At 39.8% G+C, this 22379-nt stretch overlaps 1 protein-coding gene across 1 annotated transcript in view; it reads right to left on the reverse strand.

Annotated features, from left to right (window-relative positions):
• Window positions 1-14805, reverse strand: part of LOC139742944 (microphthalmia-associated transcription factor-like) — a 50147-nt gene extending 35342 nt beyond the window's left edge. The window contains exons 1-2 of the mRNA XM_071653452.1: window positions 14800-14805; window positions 13430-13608 (exon numbers count right to left, since the gene is read on the reverse strand). Of these exons, the coding sequence (XP_071509553.1) occupies window positions 13430-13608; window positions 14800-14805 (185 nt within the window). The remainder of the gene's footprint in view (window positions 1-13429; window positions 13609-14799) is intronic.
• Between the last annotated feature and the right edge of the window lie 7574 nt (window positions 14806-22379).

The raw sequence follows: 22379 nt of genomic DNA on the forward strand, positions 1-22379 counted from the left end.
AACTGGTGTTTCTAAATAAAAATATATTTCTGACAACACACAGCAGTGTTTTTCTTTCTGACAACACACAGCAGTGTTTTTGTTGTCTTCTCTCTTAAACCTTGGACAGATGAAATCTATTTCTTTCTTTTTTTCTCTCTGGATCCCTTGGGTGCCTGATATACATACAACAAAATTTATACGAAAGAATGGTTGGATGTTTAAAAACAGCTAGAAATTCAGAACCCGTTTGAACGGCTAGGCATTTTATGGAGGACTAAATGCATACAATGATCACCCTTTTTAAAGCTAGCAAAGATGTTTACCCTTATTGAGGGGGGAGAATAAAATAGACCAAGGAAAGAGACAAACATGGAGATAGTAAGATACAAAACCAAACAAGCGGCCAGAAAAGTAGATACTTTGAATGGTAAAACTCACAACAAAAACTTCATTCTTTGGCAGATGACGACCACGTTACTAAATCTACAAATACAAGGAGTTATCGTACCTACCTGGCCAAAAGGTCTGTATCAAACTTTGGAAAACATGCATAACTGAGATGGTCAAATTTACCCACATCATTACATGAAGTTTATTTCTTTTACGTAGTCACTTAGACACTCAATAAGTAACTTTTTTTTTAAAACAAGTTTTGAAGTACAAGCTAAACTTTCATGCAATAATGGAAGAGAACCTTTCATCTTGATAACGTGTGAAGATCATGAGGTGTCACTAAATACATGTGTACACACAAATATATGCAAGCAGACGACTATATCTGCATCCGGCTGAGAAAGCAGAACAACGTGTTGCAAGTAAAGCAGACGGGCAGACCGGAAAAGTTGCGATAACACAAAGACATACCTGAGGGTGTGAATGGGAGCCATAATACGGCAGCATGACAGCTATTCCACCATACATTCTTGACGTCTCAAGCCCTACCAGCGAGCCGAATAACGCAGAGAATCACGCTTAGAGAAATGGCGGTTCAAAAACAATGAATTTACAAGGAACAGAAGCGGTGGACGGGCGTTGCGTTTCTCTGTACAGCGAGGATAGGCAACATGAAGGTTGGCGGATGATAGATGAAACAGAAGAAAAAAAACCAAAACCTTGATGAAATAAGTCGATGGAAGAACAAGTTTGTTTTGCTTTGTGTTTGTTTTGTTTTTTGTGAATGTAAAAGAGGAATGGATATAAAACCCCAGCTACCAGCGCCGGGTTGACACGATTGAATGAAGAGGGGAGCACCGCGACAGCGAGTGCTTGCAACAGGCTGCGCAGGAACACGGTCCCGACAAGCGCGGTTTGCGCCTGCGCAGTTCCCTCCCCCACAGAGGCACCAGAAATAGAACCAATGAGGTCATTTTCCTCCCCCTAAATTGCCCACTGCCTGTAGCGGCTATCCCTCTCTCCAGCGCTTTATTATTAGTGCCATTCTCCACAGAGGAACTGGGGCAAACTCTCATTTCCCTACGAGCCAATCATCAACTCCCAACCTGCGCGAAGGGGGTAGTTTGGGGTGGGGGGCTGGAGTGGAGAGCACCAGGCAATGTTTTTCTGGCAGGGCCCATCAACTTGTTTTTGGAAAAACAATTCAGGTACTCACAAAGCATGTTTTCCCTAGATTTGGATGGTCAGGGGCAAACAAAAAACATAAGGGAATCTCGAAATGAAGTCACCAGCCAATTCTGCACCAGCCTACAGACCCCTCGGTCGCTGTGGTCAAGAAGACATGGATGCCATCCATTGCGGAATGCCAACTAATGATGAATTTCACCTGTTTTTCTGTGTCATTTGTGCCCTCTCCAAAACGTTGTCCGTTTTGCGGGAAAGCATAAACAATTGAGCCAAAAATCTGTGCTAAGTAGCAGGCCGAACTACTGTCAGCTAAAAGTATCTTACATGTTTCTGAGCCAACATTTTACTCCAACATCGTATCGGCCTGTGCAAACCTGTAAGGTGATGTGAAATTCCCCACTCCAGTCCACTCGGAGTTTGCACTGCACCAACTTGATGTAACTCTGAAACACGTTTGAACACATATCTCTCATGACTATGTTCGCTTGCAGATTGGAAAACACAAATTAGAACTTGTCTATTAACATGGACGTTACTCAAACGCACTTTCAATCATGTTTTGAGTTGACGATTACCGGTAGGCAAGCATTTGAGAAATGTGATCAGAGAAGCTTGACTCAACCTTGCTTTATTGCTATAAGAAAACTGTGTTTAGTGTGATGAGGAAAATTATGTCTTCAAAAATAAAAAAAGATAAGTTAAACAGAATATTCTTCTCCACAGTTTTCTATAAATCATGGTCAGAGTGTGTGAATGAAATCCCCCTCCCCTTCTCAGAATGGTTGGACAATCAAGGAAAATTATGGCAATTTGAAAATATTACCTCGTCCATTTTATAATAATAATAATAATGATAATAATAATAACAACAATAATAATAATAATAATAATAATAATAATAATAATAATAATAATAATAATAATATTTTAACCATTGTCATTATATAAACACCATTCATTACCATTATCATGGTTATTTGTAATATCATCATTATCGTCACTATTATCATTATTTTTCACTACTACGATTCATATTTCTATTGATCTAAACACAAATCCGTCAACCCTTTGCAGCTAGATGTCCCATAGGACTAAGTTGGTCTTTGTCAAAGACACGCAAACAAAATACACACCAGGGGGGTGTTTCATCAATGTTTGTCAGTGCTGACAATTTCAGCAAAATCCTTGGTTTTGATTGGATGAGATGCTCTGGTCACTGACTGTTACTATGGTGATTGTCAGCGCTGACAAACGTTGATGAAACATCCCCCTGTTTGTCTGCAGTAAGGCATACAATGTAGTTACCGTCACACAAAACACCAACAAGAACACAGATGCAGACACAGACACAAACACACAGACACAAACACAGTCGCACAAACACAAACACAATCACGGGGGGGGGGGGGGGGGGGGGGGGGTAAAGTAGGGGAGAGTATTCCCCTCTTCTGAGTTCCTCCTTATGGAGTTAGGACTTATAATCCTGGTACTCCCACTCCCCCCCCCCCCCCCACCCCCCCCCCCACACACACACACACACAAACTGCAAGTTTGTCTCCTGCTACACGATGGGCAGCAAATGTGTGCAAGCGCAACATCACCACACAAGCTGGAGCTTCCACATACATATTTATAGCGTAGTAACCAATTCTTGAACATGAGCCAAACTTTCTCCATCTTTTTTTTTCCCCATCTGAATCAACAGACTCTTGCACAGCCTCCTAATGACACAAACCACAAGGACAAAAATAGCCACAGGGTACACTTAAATGACTGCTTACACAGTAGGTTGCTGCTTAGATAATCATGTCACGTCTGTATTGTATGTTTGAAGTTCTAAATTGATTTGTTTTTGCTTTCATATTTCAAGATTACATATTTGTCTTTGTTATTTCATTTTGCTTTTAAAGAGCTTGTTTAAAAAGATACAGACATACAGAAAAAGTTACTACTTCTCTGGATACTTCATCAGCCATTATACTGGTTCCCCCTCCACTGAAAAATGAACTGCACCATAGTGGACAACTTCAGTCCATACAGTATCAATTGTAAGATTGCGTCTGTGTCCAAGTAGCCCAAAGAGTCTAGGTAGCCCAATCAGCCTAGGTATCCCAGTCCAAAGACCAGAGATGCACATGGGCAATTCCGCGGTAACGGAATTACAAATCAGAGAATTTTGGCTCATATTCTTTCATGCTGTATACTGGATTGATTACTTTGCCTTCTCTTGATACATTTAAAAGATGCAGAGGCACTCACACTGTCACCCCAAATACAAATTTGTTAAATGTTCTCACTTGGTTGGTTACAAAGGAGGTCTATGTGCGATGGTAACGGAATTACCAGAAAATTGAGTCACAACTTCAACTCTGACTTTGGGAGTTGTTTCTCTGAAATCTACAACACATACACTGTAGGTTGTTGTCTGATTTCATCTTTGATTGTGTCAACTTCAATGTAGTTGTATTGTTTTTCAAATATTTCATCACATTTTCCCAGCAGCAGGCTTTTTCCCTGTAAAATCAGTGGTAACGGAATTACACAAATAGTAACGGAATTACGCCTTCTGAAATACACTGGAAAAAATACACATTCTTGGTACTCATGTATTCTGAAATGTCTTGATAAAGATTGTTTATGCCTTTAGCTATAATATAACCACTAAATAAGTACTCTCTAGCCTTTGACCTTGAACTGCTACAAGTGTATAGGTGCCAAATGAGTTTTTATTGTCAAAAAACATAAAATTTTCATGCTAACGACTGTGATTTGAAGTTGTAACTATGTCAGTCAAGATCTCGTAACTTGCAAGTACCACATCCATCAAAATTTGTCTACTTTCAAGTTGAGAATTTCACACTCTGCAGGTAAATGACATGTAAGGCACACGGTAACGGAATTACGCTAGAATAGCCCTACACAAGTACAATTCTATAAATCCAGTCAACAATACTCAAATTTTCTTGTATTTCTTTTGTTGATATCATGCAAGACAGATTTCTCTGTTTTCTCCTTCCTAAATATGCCAATAATTGATAATATGTGTGAATTACTTACAAGTATTGTACATAAATATTATGTGCACATGCACAAGAAAATAATAAAAAACTGTCCAGATTGACACTGAATTTAAATCTGAATCATAAAGTGCCGATTTACAGTGCAAGAGCACAGTGTGCAGCCCCATAATTGAACACAATGTTTAATATCAAGGATGAACACAAAGGATGCTTGAAACTTTTAATTTGTTAAGTGAAAAGATGCAGTTGGGGTTCAATGACAAATATAACAAATTATAATTCAATCATAAATTGAAAAGAAAATTTTCATATGATTATGGTACTGCACCAGTGCTCAATCGCTATTATTTATATGTTGTGGCTTATATTAATCACTAAAAAATTTTGTGACATTTTACTAAAACTGAAGTTGCCCCCTAGTATATAATGTAGTGCATAATTTGATAATTCCCTTAGTGTAAGTCCTACCTAAGCCCACCAAAATAAAATGAACTAAACTAAAATGAAATAGGATACAGCAAAATAACTTTAACAAACTACAACTTTTTGAACCATTAGAGTGAGTCCAACAAAATTCTCTTAATTCATAGAAAGGTAAGAGGGCCTCTTTTATCCATCTGCAGCTCACTGTAGTAGAGCCAGATTAATCAACCTGTGAATAATGTTAGTATTTACTTCTGACCAAATGACGTCTTCAGAAACACGACAGTGATTTGATCATTGACGGTAATCATGACTTGGCCTATAAATTTCCTACAAGTTTCCTGTCTCTGTCTTTCTTCTTTGACTGTGTCTATTTTCTCATCCTGAGTGTTGCCATACGAAGTGTGCATCTTCTCTTTTGCAGTAAGTTGTATTTTGACTGCCTGAAAGCAAATAATAAAATACACTGTAATCGCACTTGTATGAAAGGAAACTGGCTTGTACAGCAAATGGTAACATGAAGAGTAAAGGTAGAAGCAGAAGCCCACTGACTTTAATATCTAAAACCTTCTTAGAACGGGAAAGTATAGGCCTAAATGTTATATTTTAGACATGGCTCGACACTAACTTTTTTGTTTGGTGGCCCGATGGGGCCACCAAAATCCTAATATTCAAATTTTTGGTGGCCCGAGAGAAAAATTTGGTGTCCCAAAAAAAAACAATAAAAAACATTGAAAGTCCTTTTTTTAAAAATGAGTCAAATATTTAAGTTTTATGATAGTAAGAACTAGAAGTTAGACATATCTACTCATAAATAAACTTCAACAAACTTGCAACACTCACTCTCAGGCACTCATTCAGTCCTTTTCATCCATCCTTTAAATAAATTTAACTGCTAATTTCCGGCGCAAAAAGTTACGAATTTATTGACATACTTTTAAAAAAATTTTGGTGGCCCGAGGCGGGCCACCAAATTTGCCCTTTTTTGAAATTTGGTGTCCCGACTTTCATTTTTGGTGGCCCCGGGCCACCGGGCCACCGTTAGTGTCAAGCCCTGTTTTAGAGCTGTATCACAATTACTGACTGGCTAAATGTTCATCACAAATGGTGTTTTTGTCTTTATTCCTTTTAAAAAGAAAGGATTAAAGAACAAGGATAGCAAATGCTCTGTATCAAATGGGCATGAAAATCAAAATACATGTCTCTGTGGAGGAAAGATCTAAGAAACAGATGAAAGAAGGTCATAGTCATACACTTACCATTAAAGATAAAGGACTTGAGGATGAAAGGTCAGACTACTGAGTTGGTGATAATAAAGCCATTAGCATGTACAGACAGATCAAAGGTGTCACATTCAGTGGGCATCCCGTGTCAAATAATGACTTCTATCACATTGTGTATGATCCTTCTCTTAAATTCTTGATCTTTCCTCACAAAAATTATCATGTTCATTTCTCTCTGTCAGTAGCAGTGCTCTCTTTTCCTTTTAAAGAAATTTTATGTCCTTCCTCTTCTTTCTAGCCTTTGTTCAATTTATGCTGTATCACACCCATTCAATAGTCCCTCATCACTATACTTAGATTTTGTATGAAACCACAAGACTTTTTAGCAAGAAAATATACATTGATATCTCAGAATTCAGTATGATTTGTAACATATAAGAATGAGTATCTGTAGCAAACCTTATAAAGTTATCAGTTAGCACAGTCTCCATGTAGTTCTTGTACAATGAGAAAAGGTGAAAGAAGGGAGGAGACTTTCAGCACAAGAAGTCTTGTCAAGCATGTACCCTGATGTCAGGACTCACTGTCAGAGGCATCCAGCTACTGTATCCTAAGTCATGTCAGTGTATCATACCATACATATATTTCAACTTTCACTCCTTTACTGCCAATCACTAACACTGTTAAGCTCAATGATAATGCCCTAAAGCTATTTCATGAACAGTTCACGTACATATTGGCACAAAAGTAGGTTATGTCATTCTCTTCCATATTAGATGTGTGTGTAATTCCGTTACCATGTAATTCCGTTACCGCAATTACAGAGGAACTGAAGGAGATATTTCACAAAATGTTTTGTGAGTTTTCAGGGAGTCACATGTAGAGAAAAAATTTATAAGGGGAGAAAAAATCAGTGATTAGTTTGTTCAGGAGAAAACTTTTTTCAATTTTATGGTAACGGAATTACGTCAATTTGTCAGTAGATTTTGAAAATTTCTCAAAAAAATATCATAATGAGAGTGACTGACTGCTTCACAAAATGTGATTGTTGAAGCATCGGAAGAAAGATGTGGAAGTATGGATAAAGCAGAGAGATATTTAAGTTGTTTCATTTAAAATTTTCATTTAATATTGTAAAATTTTAGATAAATACAATAAATAGTCTTCCAACTTTAAAACTGTGTACAACAAAAACGAGGAAAGTTATTGGAAAAGGGTTTTTTGTTTCCGTAAATACAACAATCTGTCTCTATGGGAAACTTAAATTTCTGAGCATTTACTTAACTTTGAATTTTGCTGTTTTTGCCCTTCCCATACGGAATTGCCCACATGTCAGTTGGGATGGTAGCAAATCTTGTAGATTAGAGTCAGTTACAAAGTCATCAACAGCGCACAGTATGCCACAGCTGACAGCTAGCAATAAAAGAGTCCTGCATGCATGGGGCCCACTACTCATTTAGCATTGAGATGGGTGTCCATCTCCTTTTCCTGTGTCTGCGCGCAGTCCCGTCGGCAAATGTGTGAGGCTGGCCACTTTGTGTAACGGACTGTATTGAACAGACTGTGAAGATGAAATCACAAGCTGAGAGCAATTACATTGTAGTATCATTGGGGTGACCACTGACACCCCCCCCATCCCCAATCGTTTACCAAGACACAAATGCCACTTTCCTACACACATGGTACAGAAGCCCACTTACTGTAAAACAAGAAGTTTTCGTGAATTTCACAAGGAGCCAAGATTTGCAAAATCAAAATGCATGAGAAGGTTCTTGTCTACATTGTGGACTGAATGGCAGAGGTAATTCACGAAAAATGGCAGTTGGCTCCAATTTTGCAGAAATTTCATGCCACGTACCCTTTGGCGTTTCCCCCTTGATTCCTCGAAACGTAAGGGGTGGGCCGAGGAGGAGGAGAGAGAGGGAGGGAGGGGGAGAGAGAGAGAGAGAACAATTCAGAGAGAGAACAATTCAGAGAGAAAAAGGAAAGACAGACGCGCACCCACACACACATACACACATAAAGACAAATAGGCATAACAGGTTACTAATCAAATTACAGCACGGCACTGCACTAAATCTCTTTGTCTAATGCAGGGTAGAACACATCACGTGGGAACAGAAAACATGCTGTTGACTTGCCTCATCGTGAAACGGTGGTAAAAAAGTATCATACGGTTTGAAGTCCCTACCTCTTCAAAAAAATTATTTAGATAAAAAATTTCCAAAAGCCCCAGACAGGCATGCGTTAGGCCCTGGAAAACAATATAGCCAAGGTTGCCTCGTGCAAATAAATCTATTAAAAAAAAAAAACAACAACCCAAAAACATAGCCTTCATGTCTGAAGACTTCTTGTTGTTTTTTAATCTCCTTCAGCACTTCTATCTTCTACAACAAGGATACAAGGAAACAAAGTACTTTATTGTCTGTTAAAATGAATACCGAAATTCGCTCTCCACTGGCATAACAAACATGACAAAAACCAACCACATACGACATACATTGTACATATTGTACAAATTATTTAAATAAAAAATTTCCAATAGCCCCAGACAGGAATGCGTTAGGCCCTGGAAATCAATATAGCCAAGGTTGCCTCGTGTAAATAAATCTATTTAAAAACAAAAAACAAAAAAACCCAAAACACAGCCTTCATGTCTGAAGACTTGTTGTTTTTTAATCTCCTTCAGCACTTCTGTGTTCTACAACAAGGATAAAAGGAAACAAAGTACTTTATTGTCTGTTAAAATGAATACCGAAATTCGCTCTCCACTGGCATAACAAACATGACAAAAACCAACAACATACGACATACATTGTACATATAATCATAATAGTATATCACAGCCCAACAAAAGCATTGCACAGACAGTGTCTAATATAAATAGAAAATATTTATAATTCATCTAAAATGTCTACACACACACACACACACACACACATGCACTCACACATGCACACTCTCACCCACACAAGCTGTTTTCAATACAAAGCCTGATTACACATCCTGTGATATACAATGTATGTGAAACATAATATCAAACAATATAAATTATGAAAACATGTAAATACTGATCCTCATCCTAGCTCTGACATTCTAATGAAAAAGGGAGTTTTTTTCCCCAAAATGATTACTATTGCATCCTGATTGTAATTATCTCTTCTTCTTCTCCCCCCTTCTTTCTTTCTTTTCTTGTCATGTGTCTGAGGAAGAAAGTTTGGGGTGAAAAAGCTGCGAGAGGGGGATGGGCTTTTAATCACGACTTCCCACAATAAATGGAAAGTTTCAATGTTGAGAGGAAGTTGTTGGTCTGCTCCTGTAGTATACGCTCAAGATAGCTGTTGGGATCCCTCAAGGGGTAGACACGTCTGTTGTTCACAATCTGTCCATCCGTGGGGGGGGGGGGGGGAGGGGAGTTCTTGTAACTTTTGAGAGACAAGTTGTGTCAACTCCATCCAAACTACCTGATTGTAGACAAGGAATAATTCCCTCCATCTTGCACTGTGAATGGTATGGATTTAAGATCAAACAAGTGAGGGGAAGTTTGCTCTACGACTAGGTGTACACACATACAGAAACAAGCATTGACTTAACTGAGGGAAGGGGCAAGTGACATATTCTGAGAATGCCTTCTTAACGATCTTTTTTTTTTTACTTTGATTTGATGATCAAAACTCTCTCTCAGGGAAATAAGCTACAGCATGTATAACTTTTTCTGAACTCTCTCAATGGTTCTGTATGATCTGCAGAATACAGCTCTGCATTCAAAGGACCTCTTCAAGGACCACTGCCGAAAAATACGCACAGACATCGTACACAAACATGGTGCCCATCATACTGGCAGGGTTAATTCTGCTCCTGATGCTGCTGCTCATAATAGCAATGATGATGGTGATGACGGTGATGGTGGTAGTGATGGCCATGACAATGATGGTGATGGTAGTGATGATGGTGATGACGATGGCGGTGATGGTAGTAATGACAATAGTCATAATGATGATAGTGAAAACAATAATATTAGGGTTAATGAGGAAGAGGATAAGAGTAATATGATTGTGTTGACAGCAGTTGTGCTCAGTATGAATGAGCATTAATTATTGAGACAAAACCTTGGTGTGCATGGCAATGACGTAAATACTCATTCACTAGTGCCTGGGAGAGCCAACTGTATCCGCTTGAAGTCAAATACAAAGTCACATGTTTAAACACCCTCGCTAATTTAGAAGTTTATGTGGATATTATTGCCACTAGAAGTGAGCTGGATAATCTAGAACATGTAAAAACCCAAAACACAAATACAGGAAAACAGATTGTGAACATCTTGCCCCTGTTTTTTTTTTTTTCTTGATGTTGCTTATCTTAAGTACTGCGACTTTCTTGACATTTGTCACAAATAATAAGATGATAATGCCTCTCTCTTTTTTTTTTTCTTACTGTAATCATTCTTGGAAGTGTAACTTTTCTGATAATTTGTCGCATTACGGGGGAGCTCCTGTCATTACATATTGCGTCTCCCCAAGGACGCAGTACAGGAAACAAATTATAGTCATCAATCCAGCACTAATTGATTTCCTTGCAGCGTTTTATTTCACGGGCTACTGGGACAATATCCCCCATCCCCCTCATCCCCATCCCGTTTCCCAATAAAATCATCTTACAGAAGCCGAAAACCTGTTGCAGAATTTGCAGAAGACCCAAATTTAGATAAACATGTTCAGTGCCAATTACCAGGGTTCCTGTTAAAACACACCAATAGCTGTCTGTTATTTCCCCCTTTCATACACAGACAGGGCAAGACTTTGCTCCCCATTTTTTGGTAGCCTTTCTCTTTCCTTCATCGAATTCCTCAAATGTGTCCAGATGTCCGGCATCGCAGTGGACACGCTATAATTTCATTACGCCTTCATCTTAATCGCGCCAATATCCACTGCTATTTTTAGTCAATTCAAAATGTCTGAATGTGGTTTTGAGCATATCAGACAAAAAGGTGGCGAACCTATGGGGCCCCTGATGCAATCTGCATTTTACTATGACACAGACCACCAGCATCCCTCAACATCTTCAACCAAGACCATCATGTCTATTTTCTCCGCCTGAGCCACATGATCCATTCCCCTTTGGGAACTTGTGTTTATCACTTACGCTAAAAGCACAGATTTGAGGTAGCTGGGCTGCCAATCAGTGACTAAATGACACTGATCCCAGATTACATCGTATTTGCATCACGCTTAAATTGGTACCACGGTGACTTCTTTATTCCCCCAAACTAGCAGACATATTTTTTACCTGCAAATTTCCAACAAGTCTCTGGAAGCTTCCAGCGGATTATGAAGCACAGCGAAATCATGAACACATGTCCATAAGAGACATGTGTGAATGTCGTGATGTGTGCCCAAGCTCTGCTGGGATTAAAGAAATGCAGGGGGAAAACATGCACAGGTTCATACTGATCCAAAGAGTAGTCTGCTGATGGAACTGCCACTGGGCAAATTTGAGCAGACATCACTTGCAATGTCAAGGGGGTTTTATTAACACTTGCAAAAGCACTTGCTCATGAACGTCTTTATTCGGAACACGTTCCATGCTTATCAGGTACATTTGTAAGTCTGAAGCACACGTTTTACCCTACAGACACATTTCTCGAGTCATGTCTGGCCAATGATGAAGGGCTTTTAACCAGTCGAGTTTACTTCAATTTCAGTTGAGATCTGCAGTCTGAATGGTTAGTCCTCTGAAACACAAATAGTTCAGAGGTGGAGTTCACCTTGATCTTGTATTTGTACTTCCACTATGGTGCAAGCAAACACATACAGACTCTTCCATGCATGCATAGTAAGAGTTAATTCTTTATTCCTGTTCAGACACATCCAAAACTACCAGTTTTTGAGAATCGATTCTTGCCATGCAATGCATAAACCGTTAGTTCTTGAGTACGGACAGAAAGAATCGTAAACTCTGGCCATACGCATCGCAATGCGAAAATTAGTCTAACTTGATCTCTTTTGTTTTTTTAACTCCTGTGATCATTTGCCCCACATGGCACTTGTGGCTTGCACTCAAAGTACATTCTCAGTTGTTTCAATCCCATGATAATTAACTGGCTACACTAGGTTCATACGTCTAGGTTCACACTCGGGTGCCCAGAGTTGCGCCCCATGATTGTTTTAGGCATTTGCATCCTGGGAATTCAATGTTCTTCCTTTGCAGACAACAAATTCATTTGTTTGTTTTTGGTTGTGTGTGAACAGAAGCATTTAAATCAATTTCAGATCACAATGCAAAAACCGTTAACTCCCACGTGTGTAAATGAATGGGGCTTTTTTGAAGATAGCTCATGAAAAACATGACACAGCCGTTGAATGGAATGTCACCTGCAGCTACATGTGTACACTAGTAGTCAGTGATGACACTCACTGCAATCTGAACACTCCATATACAGGTACTTATAACCCTATACATGTATGTATAGAAATGCACTCTAAAAAACATGATTAAAACACAAGACTAGTTCTCCTGCAAGTCTGAAACCCCTTGTGGTGCCTTATGAGAAGTCTATGTTCCATTTCGTCAAATCAAATTTCCCAGTGACTACTGATGGGCTTCAGGTTTCTCAAGTCGCAGTTTGCACTGGAAGGGAAATCACCACAAATTGGGATAACAGACAGGGAACCATCTGCTTGCTGGGAAATATCAAAGATTAGACATTGGATTTGACGAGCAAAAATACTCTCTTTCAGGAGCATTCTACTTTAAAAATAATTTGCTTCGAAGAATGGATTAAGTCCTAATTGAAATGCTCTGCATAATACCACTGTAATACATGAAGGCACCAGTACACCTCTCTGTTCAAACTCCAACGAGTTTAAATCAAATGGTAGATTAGATGCATGGGAATAGGAACATCATTAGCCAACCTGGCCATTAAGTCTTTATCTTTTGTACAATGGAAGATGGGACAAAAAGTCACATTCACTGAACAGGAAAACCCTCGTAAAGTTTAGATATTCAACAGTTGAACGCACAAACACTCTTCTTCAGAACAGCATTTACAAGGGTTATTTCAAAATCCCATGAACTTATTTCTCCTTTGTGTGTGCGTGTGTGTGGGGGGGGGGGGGGGGGAGGAGGAAGCGAGTGTTGTTTCCTGCTATAAAGTTGGTGGAGGATGAAATCTACAAAACGATGTGTGCAGCCCTTCACCATGCGGACCACTTCCGAGAATAATTGCCCGACGCCTTGGCCCCCGCGGCAAAGCTACGCCGATCTCCCGACGGCCTAATTGCAGACACCTGGCTTGTGTTATAACTAACATCGGACTGGGCTAGCCGCCGAGAGTGCGAAAAACAGGCGCCCGTGGCACACTCTGATGCCCATCCGCTCTGGTCAGGATGCCGAAAGAGATATTGAAGCAGTCAGAGGATAAGGAGAGAGGATATCGGCGAGAAACAAGTAGGGATATAGGATGAGGATTGGTGAGAGTCTAGCTCACATAAATCAACTTAGTTTTGTCATTTTACCACATGGGTATTGAGAGAATCATGGCACACTCTCTAGCACGAAAACCATAATCACTACTGCAAGGACAGACAGAGGCTGCGTTTATCTAACGTGAGAGAGTGAGTCACGTTTCAAAATGTGTTTCAAATGGCATTTACGAATGTGGTTCAAAATGTGATACTCGGAATGCCGTGTTTTTAAACCATCATACAATCACGATTCGAGTGTTGTCACTGCGCAGTTACTTTGCGCCGTTTGACCCGGGAAGTAAAGGTCAACTGTGTACCACTAAACATGCCTCATCGTTCACACACTAATAGTGAGTGAAAAACACAACCAGAAACAGCTGAGAGTTGACCTTAAGATATAAACGTGCTTCAAAACGGCATTGCGTTTACCTACTTGCAGAAAGGCGATCGTGGTCTCAAACACGTTTCAAAACACCCTTTGAATGGCATTCCAAATTGGCATTTCTAAACACGTTTGAAAACATGGTTGCATTTATGTAACGCCCCAAAATGCCTCAAACACATTTAGTATCATGATTCTGCATTAAAGATTTTTTAGATAAACACATCCAAAGTCGAAAAACAGAAGTCCATCTGGAATGTGATGCCCTATCAAAATAGAAAAAGAAATGTGAATATATTCAATTTAGATGCCATTCACTATAAACCGTGAAACAAAGAGATACCTTGTTGAAGAAATATAAAGTTTGCATCCAGAAGTATTCAGGGAGTAAAGAAATACTTGAATATGCTTGGATCGTGCCAGTAATGATGTGGTATTTGGGTTCAATGAGTCAACTCTAATCATCACATCTAGACTTTGCTACCTTTGGAGCTCAATCACTAACCTCATAGATGGACAATTTAGACTATCAAGCCATACGTGTACATGTGCACAGCCTTTTACCGCTTTAAGCACAATGCACTGATTACACGAACAAATTAAAGCATACGAAATGAAAAAAAAAATTTTATCTTTTTAGCTTCCTGCCAGCATACGATATGGTGGTTCCACTTGTATTGAATGACACTTACTGTTTTAGTACTCTCTTTTTTTTCTCTTACTGCCATGTCTAGTTAGAAATTGACACACAAGTGGGATCGCGGAGTGGTGTAACACTATCAGGGCCGTACCTTGAAATAGTACACGGACAATTAATACATCCACTAATTCAAGGTCAAAATACATGGGATGGATATGGAGGGGGCCCCCTGCAACACCGCAAGTCAACTTTACGATCAACATTACCTCAGGAGGGAAAACAGACGGTCGAGAGACTTAAAGCTCAGTTATAACACTTTTGCCTGCATTATGAATTGTGTGATAGGTATTGTACATTAAGGGAATTTATTCCTTGCCGGCATTAAAACAGAGACATGATATATACATGTGGGGTATTGGATCTTTGCTAGAAGTACAAGTCATACTAGCAGTTTATGATATATTGAGCTTAGCTATGATGGCAGATATCCAAAATAATGTCTATCCAAAATTTTATCCCCCTCCCCAAAAGGAACCAGCCAACCAAACAAACAAGCAAGTAACAAACAACACCAATAATAACTGTATACCAAAAGATACTCTCTCTCTCATCATTTTCAATGCAGATTTTGTTTTCTGGCAAGTACAGTACCCATTAACTTTCACTGGCTGTGCTAATTTCTTCAGAAAATTTGAAAATAAATTTGAAAAAAAAAATTGACCTTGCCATTAAAAAAAATATATATCTAATGATTTCTTGCAATAAATTCAGATGTCCTGTTTGAGAATTACACAGCAGCAAATATGATTAGAAGTTGTGTTGACTATGATAGCAGCTCAGTAATTACATGAACATCTCAAAAGTAAAAAAAAAAAAATCTATGTAATGAATAGAACACACCCTAAATTTCAGTACAGAATTCAACAGCCAAAGACAGACATTATTAAAAACATGGGTGATGTTGGGCTCAGCAAGTATTGTAGTTGACTAACGAAAAACAATGTTCAACAAACATACGTTGTATACAAAAGATACATGTACATATAAATGAATAAAACTTTCTTTGCCTAACATTTCTGACTTGCTGTCATTCTGACCAATGTTTCACACTTCAGCAGAGATTCATTCTACTGCCCCCCCCCCCCCCCCCGAAAAAAAAATGTTGTGACCTCCTTCCACGGTAGAAGCCCACAGAGGGCCATCTTCTCTTTATCTCTCCTTTGCCGAGCTCCCCCCTCTATTCTGCCCACCTGACACCCCCCTCCTCCCTCCCCCCCCCCCTCCCCCTTCAGCTATTCTGGTCCCCCTCACATCTCCCTATCTCTCATTAATTTCTTATCCCCGGGTCTTTCACAAACAAGCTTTCCTCTCCAATGCGTACTGGATTATTGATATATCCTGTTTTTTACGAGAACGCTGATTCAGATCGGACGGACTGAACTTTGTGACCCCCCTGTTACAGGATTCGCGCCACCTATCCAGTAGCAAGCGACAACGATTGGGCGGTGACGTCACACCCAGCCCGCACGTCAGACAGACAGCATCTCGCGTCGAAAGTCAGGGCGATAGAATTTATTTGTTTACAGTTACCACGGTAATTAACTATTCTGACGTATATGCTCCCGCACCGATTGCCCAGCCTTTATTTTTGTGGGCGTGGATATGAGCTGTCTTGTTCAATCCGAACTGTTACCACTGGTCTAAAGGAAAACATAATTTGATCACAATAGTCTTCAATCAGAGATTGTTGATTAACTTCCAGTGCCTAATTGGGTATCCCATCTAGCATCGTCACTTCCGTCAGTGGCGGAACTTTGCGGAAAATTGGGCACTTCCATTAGTCATGATTTTGGCACTGTTTGCAATCTCAATTTTATTGCATATACTGCTCAATTCAGGTTCACAAAACATTTACACAAAGAGGGAGAGAGCTCTAAGTGTAATGCACAGACGGTTAAAAAAAAAAGTTGCAAAAGATTAAAGGTCAAATTTAACATCACTACAGCAATGGATGCAGCATCGGGCATTCACTTATTAATGTACTCCGATATGCAAGTTTTTGTTTCTGAAATAGAAAAAGAAAACAAAACATAGTTTTCATCTTCATGTGATAGCCCGTCCTTGCCCCATAAATTGTGATCTGTCAGTGCCTAACCGTATCGCTCAAAAAACCTACAAAACAACTCTGTTTGAAGCAGGCAAATAAAGAAAAAACAAAGGAAATACAAAAAGAAAATGAAAGTTGTTGTGGAGACTAAGTCCTTGAGAGCCCTTATACAGAAGTCACAAACAGCATCCTCACGATCAAGTTCATTGGGAGGAAGTCTCATTCTTTGGGTCAGTGTGAATGGAATGCGGCCAGCACAAAGAATGCCACCTATGCAGCAAAGGGATTATAGCTTATTATATTGCCATGATTAACAATGAGCTTTCCATTGACCTTGGTAACAAGGCCCTACATGCACAGAAACTCTGCGAGTGCTAATGACCGGCTGGTCGGCCTGTTGTCGCGGGGATTACGTGGAGCAACCTTAACCCCTCAGACACCAGAGAGGGAACGACTCCTCTCCACCCATCCCCCTCCTAACCCCGCCTTTAACCAAATAGGTGCCCACGTGCATGCTACATGTCTGCGCAGGCCTTTGTGGGAAGGGTAGGCTTAAGACCGTGGGTGCAGCTGCAATTAAACCAGGAGGAAAAGAGGAATTAGAGGGTCATTTCCTTTTGGGGGCTTCTCTATGTCGCATCCCATCAAGGCCCGGAGCGGACCTTGTGAAAGGCATCAGCTGAGTCTGCGGGCAAGCTACAAAAGACACTTTCTGGCCACCGGGATTAAGCTGGAGCAGGGCCTGACTCAAGGCGGGGGAACAAAAGGAGGTTGGGGGTACAGGGCGAGGTCCGATGATGAATTCTGGACCCCAGTCCGTCGGCATCTTAGTAATCAGCATCTCCTTACTCCACTTTTGGCCAAGATTGATCAAACCGCTCATTCTGGAGTCCAAGCCTCCCCCCTCCAGAGAATCCTGCATGCACCGCCGGACACCGCACCAGTCTTTACCAGGCTGGCAGGGTGCAATACTCCACTCGACGGAATAAAACTGTCTGAAAAATTAATTGCAAGTACCACCTTGCCAGTGCAATGACATAATTCATCTCAATCACTGAATTTCAAAACAATTAAGTTTTGAACCTTGAATACAGCACACTCATGCATGCATTAGAAGTGAGAAGTTCATGATTTTTACACCTTATAACTCCTGCCTCTCCACCACTCCAATTCTGCTTAAAATTTGGGAGCATTTGGCGAGCTGTTGTGGGTTTTCTTTTCCCCTTCACGCAGAGCAATGTGCCAGATCCGACTTGTGAATATTTATAAACTTACAGTGTATCTTTACAATGCATGCCACACACACTGGATATACAGACACAAAGCTAACTCTTGTTGCATGAATCAAATTAATTAAAGTTACATAACTGGGGCTCAAGCCAAAAGGGAGAAAAAATGGTGCAACCTCACCAACGAAGTGTCAATGTCCTTTGTTATTTTTACTTTCACTAAAGGTTGTCCTCAGTGGTTCCATGACATTTGCTTCTGCATCAATCGCTCCCATGAAATATCTGCACGGTAAGCCAAACATAAATTTTACCCACAAACATAACCCTAACCCTAATCCCATTCCTCACATCAAACTAAATCTAAAACCTTATCACAACCCTAACCCTAACCCTAAGTCTTTGGAGAAAATAAGTCCGGAGCAATTGTTGTAGGACCAAATGTCATGTCACCATCCTTAATACCTTGACAAAGACTATTCCACTTTGTCACTGTCACTACTTCGACCATCGCAGTTCTTGTTTGAGCAAACCTCATCAGTTTTATTTCATTTCTTCTTCACCACGGCGAGGTGATACTTTTGTGTTTTTTGTTTTCAACTCAAAGTTTGTGTGCCCATTTTGCAAATCCAGAAAATTAGATTCCTTTCATATTAAGCTGTAATAATGTAGAGGTAGGTAGTTCAGATTTTTCGTCAGAATAATAAAACTGGAAACTTCTTTATGATGGAGAGGAAAACAATACTATAGATTTCCAGTGAATTTACGGACCCCGGAAAAATTCCAACTGTTATGCTCGGTATAAAAGGGGAGCATATTCTCAAGTGACATGGGGTTAGTTTTCCATTTTTGTTTTTAAAAACCTGTCAGGTATATTTCCATAACATTTCATGAACGATATTTGGAGCCATTATTCTTCAACCATGCAAAATTTTTTGACGTTTGCAAAAGGAATAAATTATCTTAAAACAAGGTGTTTGTAAAGATATCTGCTGAGCTATCGAAACTTGAGGTGAAAAACCGATCATTTGCTCTTCACAAACTGACAAGAAAGACAGACATGGGCCTAATAATGGTGAAGTTTATATCCTTGAAAACTTGTTTGGTCAACATTGCGATAATAAGTCTGGAAGCGAGGGGCAGATATATGAAACACAACTGTGAAACAGCCATCACAACTGTACTGAAGAGATATTTAAGTTCCGTGCAGGTTTTTTTTTTTTTTTTTTTTTTTACATATGCCCGTGTCAAATAAGGCTCTCCCATAAATCTGGGATGAAGAGCTTGCTGATGTGAAATCAGCCCCTAATAACTTGTTGACAAACTATAAATGTATTTGCCACTTGGGTATATATTTCAAAAGTTGCAGATCACACGTTTACAAAGTCCATACGAAACATGCAAAACATTGAACAGCCCACGATAGTCATATATTGCACCTTCTCTCTCTCTCTCCCCCTCCCTCCCCAGAGAAGGAAACCATTGCTCATTCCGACAAATTCCCCCAAATCTGGGCCTAACGATAGGAAGGTCAGAGTCATTACAGGGCACTAATTAAGCAGTTTGAGGGCGAGACCAAGGTTGTGGGTGTCCAATGAGCCCCTCATTTTTTTATTTCTCTCTTTTTTTATTTACAAAAATCTGCTTGGATGACCTTGACATATGGGGAAGTCGGATTAATGTTACTAGGAGGAGGAAACATCAGGAAGTTGGATTGCTTCTAAGAATCGACAGGTCTTCTTCACTTGCGAATAGCTTCTCAGGTTTCTTGATGTTGTGCCAGAGAGATTATGTGGAAGATTATCAGAGAGAGAGAGAGAGAGGAAGGGGGGGGGGGGGGAATAAAAAGCTCGTAAACAAAATGCAACATATTCAACTGGTATAAGTTACCAATACTTGGAATGATGAAAAGACAGCATGAACACCCATGATTTTTGGAAACTCAAACCTCACACTACACGAACATAGAGTGCAAGACAACTTCAGATTTCTCCAGGTAAAAGATGTTGTGACATTGGTTATAGTCGCACTTGCATATTAGAAGTTGATATGAGATCTTATATGTCTTAGTTCAATCAAAGTTCTGCCATTCTGGTTTTGTATGATTTCACTCTGTTGATTTTGAGCCAACTTGGAAAAGTTGAGGTATTTTCAACAAAACTAGTACCTGCCATTCATATAGTACTCATCTTGGCCTATTTTGAAAGATCTTTGGCTTTTGATTATGAAAAAAGTGGTAATCAGACAAAAATCAGACAAGTTGTTGGTTTTTTTTCTTATGAAAACTGAGTGGAGATTATAGCCAACTAGAGATTACCTTATATTTCCTATTTTTCAAAACTCTATGACATCCAAATCCCTTGCATGCTTCTTCTCAATTTTTCACTGATTTGATTCTGAGAACTTTTGAGAGTTTACCATGAGAGCTTACCATGAGAGTTTACCATGAGAGTGACTCATAATTACAAAGGTGGTTGGGTTTTTCTTGGCATGTTTTCCCCAACAGAGGGCAGCATACAGAAACTTTCACTGGAGAATTGCTCCTGGAGGAGATTCAAACAATGCTTTAAATCCTACGCAGTAGCTTCTGGATTAAGGGGGTGGGATTTCATCCGCCTCAGCAGATATTTGCAAAGCATGTCTACACCCCCCTCAAGACCGCAACACTACCTCCAGAAAAGCATGCTCATGAGTTGTGCAGCCAACCACATCCCATCGCCATCCGCATGGACAATAGTCATCCCTTCCTCTGCCAGCAGGGGGCGCTGTTCATATCTGGCAAACACACGGCACAAAAACTACCACTAGTGAAAGTCATTTCCTGTAACATGAACTTTCATAATAACAGCGAACTTTTCACTGGGGGGTTTTCGTTATTGATGGTTTTTTTTTTTTTTTGTTTTTTTTTTGGGTGTTTGTTACTTTTTCTTTTGATTGCCCTTGCACGAAAGTAGAGCCGGAATCTGGGAAAGAGACCACAAAAAAAAAAAAAAAAAGTGCTGGGCACTATCCTGTACATAATGTACTTGTATTGTGGTCTCGGTGCCACGTAAGATTCGATACCGGTATGGAAGCAATCAAGTGTATGTGCGCTCTAACTGGAGTCCACTGAAATGCAGGAACACGGGTATTACGAGTGTGTGAATTTGTTTTCATGTGCCTGAAAGGACCCTATGTGCTCACCCCAAACGGAATACCACCGGCAATAAACTTACACTACATTACAGGGTCCGGTCAGTCAGTCCTGGTCTAGTTTTTAGTCATTCAATCCAGCTATTTGCCACACAGCAGTTTTTGTCTTTTCAAAGCAACAGCCTGATAGTGGTAAAAGAAGCACCAACGTGCCAACTTGAAAGCAATTCACAGAAGGTCCATCCCTCTTTTCTGTTTCTTTTTTTGTCTAGCACTAGTATGAAGCACACAACCGGTGAACAAGTCTGTTCCAATCTCCATAGTGACTGCCTCTATTGTGAAGACTTGTTTATGAGACATTGTCCCCGATATGTAACCTACACAAGTGGCATATATCATATCGATACTAGCAACCATCAACAGGAGTATGTTTGTTTTTATTTGTTGATCACAGTAACCACTGAGACCAAAAAACAAAACAAAGCAAAAACAAACAAATACAATTACATAAAAAAATTAATGGCTTTGCCAAGTTGTTGCACTTGAAGCTCTGTGGTTATGCCTAGGCATCATTAAACTCTGTCATCTTTGTCAATTAACCATCAAGATTAAAAGTATATGATTTCTAAACTTTCTTCACGATCTTTTACTTCTACCCCGTTGCTCTGTGGTTATGTCTTGGCATCATTAAACTCTGTCATTTCTTCAATTAACCATCAAGATTTAAAATACAAGTGAGTGATTTCTTTACTTTCTTCATGATCTTCTTCTTCTTGTACTCTCTTGCCCCCACCCCCACCTCTTTATTGGTCACTTTTGGATTCAGTCTATGTAGCCACTGAAGAAGGAAGTGAATATTCATAATAACATAGCAACTCAAGGACAGCCTCAAGTTTCTTCTGAATGACCAGGCTAAGAGGATACTGGAACACACAGAGAGTGCCTAATACACTGTGAGCACCCTCGGTACCCCAGGTGTGAGCACCCTCGGTACCCTAGGTGTGAGCACCCCCAGTACCAACCACTGAATAGCCAGAGCCACACCAAGCTCTTCCCAATCGGAACTACCCAGGGGGCCATTGTACAATTAATGCATATTACACAAGGCATTGGTACAAATTATTCACCCGATAGTAACTTTGGAACTGTTAGACAAAATCAAGGCGGAGCTGAGCATGTTTCCAACTGTTAAAAAAT

This window comes from Diadema antillarum, unplaced genomic scaffold (assembly GCF_040938485.1).
Source record: "Diadema antillarum isolate AM-2024a unplaced genomic scaffold, OU_Dant_1.0 seq00001039_RagTag, whole genome shotgun sequence".
In the NCBI taxonomy this organism is placed as follows: domain Eukaryota; kingdom Metazoa; phylum Echinodermata; class Echinoidea; order Diadematoida; family Diadematidae; genus Diadema; species Diadema antillarum.